Source organism: Anser brachyrhynchus (assembly GCF_964034855.1).
Source record: "Anser brachyrhynchus genome assembly, chromosome: 2".
Taxonomy (NCBI): domain Eukaryota; kingdom Metazoa; phylum Chordata; class Aves; order Anseriformes; family Anatidae; genus Anser; species Anser brachyrhynchus.
The window spans coordinates 141,648,490-141,657,858 of NC_137695.1; the positions used below are offsets into that span (position 1 = coordinate 141,648,490).

The following is a 9,369-nucleotide window of genomic DNA, read 5'->3' on the forward strand; positions in this document are numbered from 1 at the left end:
TATTTTCTGAAGGGGAAAACGGTCACTTTAACTTGTATTTTATTTATCTTTTCTATAGGAGTGAAAATGGAAGAATTTCTCCCACCTGGTGCTAGTCTGAAATGCACAGTTTGTACTTATACTGCAGACTCGGTGATTAACTTTCATCAGCACCTGTTCTCGCATCTTACTCAAGCTGCCTTTAGATGCAATCACTGCCATTTTGGCTTCCAAACTCAGAGGGAGCTACTGCAGCACCAAGAATTACATGTCTCTGGCAACAAGATTCAGAGAGAAAGTGACATTGAACACTCTCCAAGTGGAAATGAGGAAGGTTTACAGCCAGCGACAGACCTGTTGAGCAGAAATGATGTTCCCCAGGGCCAAAAGACCATGCAGACTAAAGATGCAAGTTCTGATACAGAGCTTGATAAATGTGAAAAAAAGGCTCCACTTTTTCTTCCAAACCAGAGGCCAGAAACACAGCCTGCAACAAACAAACAAAGTTTATCATACACTAAAATAAAATCTGAACCATCTAGTCCAAGACTTGCCTCATCACCAGTTCAGCCTAATATTGGTCCTTCTTTCCCAATGGGACCCTTTCTTTCACAGTTTGCTTTTCCCCAGGACATCACTGTGGTTCCTCAGGCTTCAGAGATATTAGCCAAAATGTCTGAACTGGTCCACCGGCGGCTGAGGCATGGAAGCAGCAATTATCCTCCAGTAATTTACAGTCCTTTGATGCCAAAAGGGGCTACATGTTTTGAGTGCAACATAACATTCAATAATTTGGACAACTACTTGGTGCACAAAAAGCACTACTGCAGTAGCCGATGGCAGCAGATGGCAAAGTCACCAGATTTTTCCAGTGTTCCAGAGAAAATGACAGAAGCTGTAAGTCCCAGTAATGGTCAAAGCTCTATAAGCATCCTGAATACAGCTCCTCACACATCAGACCCAGAGAATCAGCTTCTGCAGACATCTTGCATTAACTCTTCCAATGTTTTAGATTTGATTGGGCCAAACAATAAAGGCCATGAAAAAGACTTCACAGCACAAGCTAAGAAGTTATCAACTGCAAGCAACGGCGATGAGAAGATAAATGGAAAACCTTCTGATGTGAAGAATCCCAATGCTTCTTTAGTAGAAGGGGAGAGTGATCCTAATAAGACCACATGTGAAGCTTGTAATATTACTTTCAGCAGACATGAAACATACATGGTCCACAAGCAGTATTACTGTGCCACTCGCCATGATCCCCCACTGAAGAGGTCTGCTTCCAACAAAGTGCCTGCCATGCAGAGAACAATGCGTACACGGAAGCGGAGGAAGATGTATGAGATGTGCCTACCAGAGCAAGAGCAAAGGCCACCACTAGTACAACAGCGATTTCTGGATGTGGCTAATCTTGGCAATCCATGTACATCTACTCAAGAGTCAACAGAGAGTCTTGGAGAATGTTACCATCCACGGTGTGATATATTTCCAGGAATAGTGTCAAAGCATCTTGAAACATCACTGTCTATTAACAAGTGTGTTCCCGTTTCAAAGTGTGATACTCCCCACTCCACTGTGTCTTGCTTGGAGATGGATGTGCCAATAGATCTCAGTAAAAAATGCTTACCCCAGTCAGAGAGGACATCCACCTCTCCCAAAAGGCTGCTGGACTATCATGAGTGCACAGTATGCAAGATAAGTTTTAACAAGGTAGAGAACTACCTGGCTCATAAGCAGAATTTTTGCCCTGTCACTGCCCATCAGCGTAATGACCTGGGACAGCTTGACAGTAAGGTGTTTCAAAACCCAGAAAGTGAAAGAAACAGCCCAGATGTCAGCTATGAAAGAAGCATAATCAAATGCGAGAAAAATGGAAACTCAAAACAGTCCTCTCCTAATGGAAACTTATTTTCCACACACTTAGCGACACTTCAAGGACTAAAAGTCTTTAGTGAAGCAGCCCAGCTTATTGCTACAAAAGAAGAAAACAAACATTTGTTTCTTCCACAATGCCTTTACCCTGGAGCAATAAAGAAAGCTAAAGGAGCAGATCAGCTTTCTCCATATTATGGAATAAAGCCAAGTGATTATATTTCTGGTTCTCTCGTCATTCATAATACTGATTTAGATCAAAGCACAAATACAGAAAGTGAATCTCATAAAGGCCAGGCTCCTTCAAATGGATGTGCTGTGCAGAAGAAAGAGTCTCTTCCACTACTGCCAAAAAACCGAGGCATGGTAATAGTTAATGGGGGACTGAAACAGGAGGAAAGACCTGCAGCAAACTCACAACAGGAGAACATTTCCCAGAATCCTCCGCATGAAGATGGGCACAAGTCTCCTTCTTGGATCTCTGAGAATCCGTTAACTGCAAATGAAAATGTCTCTCCAGCAATTCCTACAGCAGAGGAACAATTGTCTAGTATAGCTAAAGGAGTGAATGGTTCTACCCAGGCCCCAACCAGTGGAAAGTATTGCCGACTGTGTGACATCCAGTTCAACAATCTTTCAAACTTTATAACTCATAAGAAGTTTTATTGCTCGTCACATGCAGCAGAACATGTCAAATGAAACAACTGGTCAACTTTGGTACCTGTGTTTAGCATATTGTTCCATACAGTCTAAAGAAAGCTGTTTGAATTACATCTGGACAATCAGGAGATTTCGCTATTGCTGAGTTGAAGACTTAAAGGTGTAATTTCATTACAGTCCATTAGTAAAGTGTATTATTGGTGCCATTTTCAAAAATATTAATTTATTTTACCAGCAGTATTCATAGCTGTAGTTATGTTATTTTTTATTTAAAAACTTTATATTAAAGTCATTTGTAATGTTATTGTATAGTTATTGTGTAGCACATATGGTTTGCACTGTATAGTAGATTTTAAAGAAAATAGTCACAAACAATACAGAAAAGCATTTTAGAAATAGCTTCAAAAGCACTTGTGTATCCTGATTTTTTTTTCTTATATGCTGTTGCAAATATATGTATATGCTAAAATATAACTTGCAAAGAAGTTTCAACTATGCTGTAAAGTTCGCCTTAAAATTTCAATTTTTTGAACAATTGGGCTCAGTTTGCACTTTATATTTTAGCAGATACAGTACCTTAGTCATTAGGCTTTGCATTTGTATGTAGCAGTATGTTTCTGTCCACTTTCTTAATCTGAAACGTACGTTAAATGAAGATGGCAATTTTTTTCTTGTATAGTACTTGTATTTTCTTTCGCTGATGCATCTCTGTCTCAATTTTTAAACCTTTGCTGTTAAATGCAATACTTTATAAAGAATGAACAAAATTACTGGAAGCAGTATTGTAAGTAATGAGGTCATATCAATCAGTTTTATCTTTTGAAAGGCACAGTCTAAAACAAAACCCTAAACTCAATGCTGCAATTATGAATCTAATTCATATATAAGATATATTTAAATATAAGAGTAGCAATACTGCAACTGGTGATCACAAAGATAATGTTCTACTTCTGATAGAAATAATTTCTCAACAAATGTTGTTACTATGCATGTATATGGATGGAATAAAATTCCAGATCATTGGAGATGTTTGGCAGTAATTTCTTTAAATTTATTTTGTTTGAAAAACAAAAGGGAGGATTTAGCATTCACAAACTGTAAAGAAACTCTTAGAAACAGGTTAACATTGCCCCCTCTTCAATGGGAGCAAAGTGACCAAAGACAAAATGAATATAAAGGATGCCTCCACTCTGAGGGAGTCCTTGCTGACAGGTCACCAGCACAACCAGATCTAAGACAACCTAGTGAACTAAAATTTAAAATCTGAAGGTCTGAAACCAAGAAGGCTGTTCCCTTTATTGGAGCTAAGGAAGACATATTTCCCTGGCAGTACTTCCATATGTCAAAATCAGTGAAACAATCTGCTTCATAATACCGCTGGTATGATTCTTTATATTTTCGGTAGTCTTAAGAAAAACAACTAATAAGAGTTGTTTAAATTGAACAGCAGTTTGCTCCACTAATTCAATATATAAATTACTATTCAATAATTTATACTGAAGTCTGAACAAATGCACAATTAATACCCTTCACTTGCAATTGTTCAGTCTCCTGTACACTGTTTTCATTAAAAAATTGACATTATAAAAGTGAATTATTGATGCATTTTTCATCCTATGAATTTGAAAGCAAAGCCATAACCTGAATATATCACATAAACAGTTGTAGTTAATTTAATTCCTGTACAAGCCAAAGAAACAACTTAGAATCAAAAACATAAAAGGATGATATTTCAACCAAGCAGCTAGAGTCTAGCATAAGAATATGCAATACCACCAACTTTCAGCAACCCTGCCCTGTGTTCTTTGAAACTGAATTTGTCCTTTTATATTTGCAAGTGCAGATGAACAGGGACATGTTGATTCTATGATTCTGTGTGATCCAGTAGCAAAAAATTTAAAAAGCATTTTAAGATGTATTATTTGCAACTCTGGAGTTTAGCTGGGCTTAAAATATAAAATACAGATGCATAATATTGTGCCAGTTCTCACTCCCAATAAAGACAAGTGTAGACGTTAATTTCAGTAGGACCAAAATTGTTCCTATAGCAAATACTTTGGGTAATAAATCTCACAAAGTAGGAAAAGTGTCACATACACTGGGAGGGTAAAACAAACAAATCATTCATGATTATCGATTGAACATTTATTAGAAAATATCATACAAGTATATCTATGAATCCACAATATTTAAGGTAGATGGTACATTTTGGCCTTTTTGGTGGCAAACATTATGTTGAAAATCATCCATCGTACAAAACTGGTTTAAAGAACCAAGTAATTACATCTGGACTGAATTAAGGAGATTCTGAAAGTTCCACGTGTATAGGCAAAACTTTTAGGGAAAGTTGTTCAGAAAACCATAGGTAGTGTAAGTGACAATCACTAAGCTCCAGGGAGGTGTTTATGCCATGAGAAAGTAAGAGAAAATATTAAGGTTAAAGGGAGTACCCAGCTGAAAAGTGGTGCCAAAAAGGAAAAGCCTTATCACAGAACATTTCTGATCTGGAAATGTTTAGGGTACCTTATATATTGCAGAAATAATTTAAAGCTTCACATTCTGTATTATGTTCTTCCTATGGCTCATCCAATTGCTTTCACACCACAGAATATAACTGGTGGCATTTTCTCTCTATAACTAACCTATTTGGTTGACTGGTCTCATTTTTATACATTCAAAACAAGCTCAGTCTGATCATCTGTGGATATAGTTTTACTGAATTTTACACACATTTTGCACATTTTGCTCACTTCACTGGATCATCTAACAACTCTGATGTATGCAAAACCCCAAGGTTACATCCTCACACTCTCTGAAGTAAAACTTCACATTAGCTAGGTGAGTAGCAACTACAGATTACTGACATTTGTTTTCTTATACATTTGTTAGAAAACAGAAAGCAGATATCTGTTCACCTATCTCAGGAACCGTATTTTCCTATAACTTTACATACTATTTCTGTTTTTTTCACTTTCTTTATTGCACACATTTTTTATTTGCTCATCTGAATTAAGAGCATAAATTCTTTGGTCAGAAAGATCTGTCAAGTCTCTTAAACCACTTTGCACAATGCTGTCCTAATCCCAGCTGAGGGTTTTAGACATGTCTATATTTTAAGTCATAAATATTGTTTACAACAATTAACTTATTAATTTTGCTTCCTGACCAAATGATTATTTCTAGTCTCTTCAGATTAAATTTATGAATTACTTCAAAGTGATACTAGAACAGGTAAACTGTCTATTACTAAGAACTCCTGTTGAATATAAACTCTTTGAGATTTTGTAGGTTTCTTAATTATGTATCAAATTGCCTATGTGAAGAGCAGGAAGTAGGTCACCTCCATTGAATACTTTGGATTAATTATTCTCTGTCAGCTGGAGTCAGTGAATAAATCTTTGGGGCTAGTAAGTGGAAATTAATAGCTCAACAAAAGGCATTAAAAATTTCCTGTTTTTATGATAAAACAAGTAAATTTGCTTTATATGAAGGCCTAATATTTAGAAGAGCTAAATCCTGCCAGACACCTGATGCACTGAATACCCAGTGGGTTTTAAGTTAAACCTTTTGGCTTTTTAAGGAAGATCTTATTCACAAAATATCCCACCTACTTGCTGTTCTAAGAAGAAATGTTCTGGCCATGTCCATGTCTGCCTCATTTATTTGCCTGTATCCTCAAATTCAGGCTTTGAAGACTCTGGTGAATCCCCATTAGTATCATAATTTTCACACATTTGTCATGTGGTGTCTCACATCTCTATTTGAATGCTTTACACTATAGTGATTTTTTCATTGTAACCATAAATGAGGTGGACATGTGTAATGCAGGCAGAAAAGGGTAAAAACTGATGTCTATTTCTCTTGAATTAATTGTAATATCATTAGGGTGACATTTTCTCACTGCTACAAGTGGTACTACACTCATTGCTGGGCACTGTCCACAGGAATGTGATAAGCAGAAGAGAGGAAAAAACAAAACAAAACAAAACAAACAAACAAGAAAAAAAAAATCTTAAAAGCCAGGACTATCATCAAGGTGAGGTAAAGGAGGGCTAATCTATTCTTCTGAGTGGACCCGGGCTGTAAACCAGAACCACTTTAAAAACTGGGCCAAGGAGGAGCTCTGAACAACCAGAAAACCTGTCTTAAAATTATGCAATGAGTAGAGTGGAAGAATGGTGATGGGGGATAATTTAATTGAGGGACAAAGAAGATAAAGAGAAAGGGAATCAGAATTTTGTTAATCTGAAGAATGTAGTATGGGTACTCTGATGGCTACAGAAGGCAGCAATTACGAGGCACTAGCACTACAAAAATGCAGTGCACCCCATGAGGCCTACTGAGAGTGTCAAAAATACCAGTGAGACAAAATCCTTGGAAGATCATTCCAAAATGCTGAATATTGCCAGTACAAAGATTTTGGCACTTGTCTCCTTCTCCTGGAGGATGACAATATGAAGGGAATGACAGTTGGGTGGGACACTGGGCTGCCAGGAACTGTCAGGAAAGACATAGCTCAGAACAGATGAATGCAAACCCATTGCTAATAAGAGAGAAGTCAGATACCCAAGCTTCAGCTGTGTTAGCCTACAGGCGTGCCTGGTCCTCTTCTCTGAAGTCACCCATATGGGTCATCGACAGTGCTTTGAATCCAGACCCCTTAAAGCCATAGCAAAATCAACTAAAATAATTATGGTGGCATTTGTGTATGGAGTGAAACAGAACATGGGGCAGGGAGGTGGGCAGAAAATCTACACTCACGTAATTGAGTCTTCTTCATAATATGAAGGCACAAGATGAATGAGTTGTGACCGCAAGCATGGGACAAGAACTTTTGTGCTGGGGTGAACAGGAAACCTTATTTCTGATGTTTGCAACTTCTTTCTCCTACTCTATCCACAGATGCACATATATGTATGTATAAAACATATACAGAGAGATCAACTTGTCCAAAAGAGGGAAAGAAGATAAACTACATTGAAAAGTTAGATCAAGCAGATGAATGAGGTGATTAGACAAATTCACACAGTTGTTTCTCATCTCCTCCAGTTAAGTCTCTGTTAGAGCTCTTATATCCCTCTCCACATCTTGAAACTCACTCCTCTCTAAATCCTAGTCACCTTACTCAGAACCTCAGTGGTTCTTTGCGGGTGAACTCCATGAAAGAATGGGTTGGACACAATCTTTGAATTACACTACTGATAATTTTAATGTTCACTTTTTATAAATAGCCTAGTATTCATCCACCAAGTGGGGGGTGGTAATTTCATTGTGTTCCTTAGCAGCTGAGTTTTAATCAGCTCCCATGGCTATCAGGACAATCCCCCTGTATCTGTGAGGGCAGCAACAGGGATAGAGAGCAGTCAGCATTTACTGCTTCTCCCCTCCAGACTGTGTTATTCTGCAAAACAGAGTAAGTCATTGGACTACAAAGAGAGAAAGAGACTGGGGATTTTAAGAGTTGCAACCTGGGGAGAAGGGATTTGGGGATTCTGCCCTCATGGTAGTTTCTGTCTTACATTGAGCAAATATTGGTCAATGTTGGTCAATATAGTCGTCAATCAGCAACTGAGGCTTATGTGTTACAAAACTTGACATGCAGTATGCTTTCATAAATTATTTCAGAAGTCCCTTTCCTTTTATGAGAAGTGTCTTTTCTGGGTGGGTAATTTTTATTTTAGGCTAAAAATAATAATAATGAAATGTTGGCAATGTTTACAGTTTTTAATACATTAGCATACTATGTTATTGAAATATGTAGCATCACTAAAATACATTCAAAGTTCTCATCTTATGGAACTAAATGTTATAAGTAGCTGACAGATGTTGACATGATGTCATTTTTTTTGAACTTCACTGTGCTAGAGGTTGCCAGCGTCCCTTTGTGATAGCCACTTCACAAACAGAGGAAACTGGCTGTGCTCTGCAGGAACCTCCCCTAGGAATTACACTGTGTTCCTTTTTCCACAAACATCAAAATACATCATAGATTATATCTACTATATTAGATCTGATAATGGCTTTCACAATACAAATATGATATTAATTATAAAACATTCGGCATGCAGATATCCATTAAACCTTTCTGATACAAAACTGCTGTGTATACTTGCCAGCTGTTTATTATATAAAATTATAACACTAGTTTTTGCATTTGCTTTACGATCATAACAAACATAATTAAGACCTGTAAACAGCAAAGTTAAAATAGGATTCAGTCTCAGGTGATGAAAGTGCCAGTTTTCTTTGCCAAAGAAAACTGAAGAATTCCAAACTTTTCTTATCGCCAGAAAGGACTAAAAATAAATAATAATAGAAAAAAAAAATGTTGTGAAAGCTTTTTCAGTGACATTCATGAGCCATTACTCTGGGCTCTGGAAGATCCTATTGTGAATGCATTGCCGGTGTGGAGGAGCACAGTTCAAGCACCTTCTATCGATGTTCAGAAGCAGCAGTAGAATGAGAGATGTGATGCTGTTTCAGATAAAAATAAATGACTTGTTTCATTACAGTAAACAGTTTGATGCAAAATGCAGCATTCCGAAAACATGAATTATCCTCCTATCTAAAGTTCTTCTAGGAATGGAGATGAGGTAAAGTTAGTACTCTGCGAAGTACCAAAACCTCTTCTCCCTAGAGGATTACCCACCGCTGCTAACAAATCACTCATAAAAATGCAGGTCAGGCATTTGGAACCTACAGCTAATACTAACAAAAGTCCCATTGAAATGAATTATGGAATTGCTCACTCCACTTGCAGTGTCTAGGAGTAGATAAAAGAGAATATGTCTTTGTGACCTTTATACAGGTTCTGCTGCATGTATACACTATACAAACAGTTTCTGCTGTTTGTGATAC

At 37.3% G+C, this 9,369-nt stretch overlaps 1 protein-coding gene across 5 annotated transcripts in view; it reads left to right on the forward strand.

Annotated features, from left to right (window-relative positions):
- The window catches only part of ZFPM2 (zinc finger protein, FOG family member 2), a 315,579-nt gene extending 312,043 nt beyond the window's left edge, over positions 1–3,536 (forward strand). For all 5 annotated transcript variants that reach the window (XM_080579452.1, XM_080579451.1, XM_080579453.1 and 2 more), the window contains one exon: positions 59–3,536. In XM_080579452.1, the coding sequence (XP_080435578.1) occupies positions 59–2,550 (2,492 nt within the window). In that variant the 3' untranslated portion in view covers positions 2,551–3,536. The remainder of the gene's footprint in view (positions 1–58) is intronic.
- Positions 3,537–9,369: the final 5,833 nt, after the last annotated feature.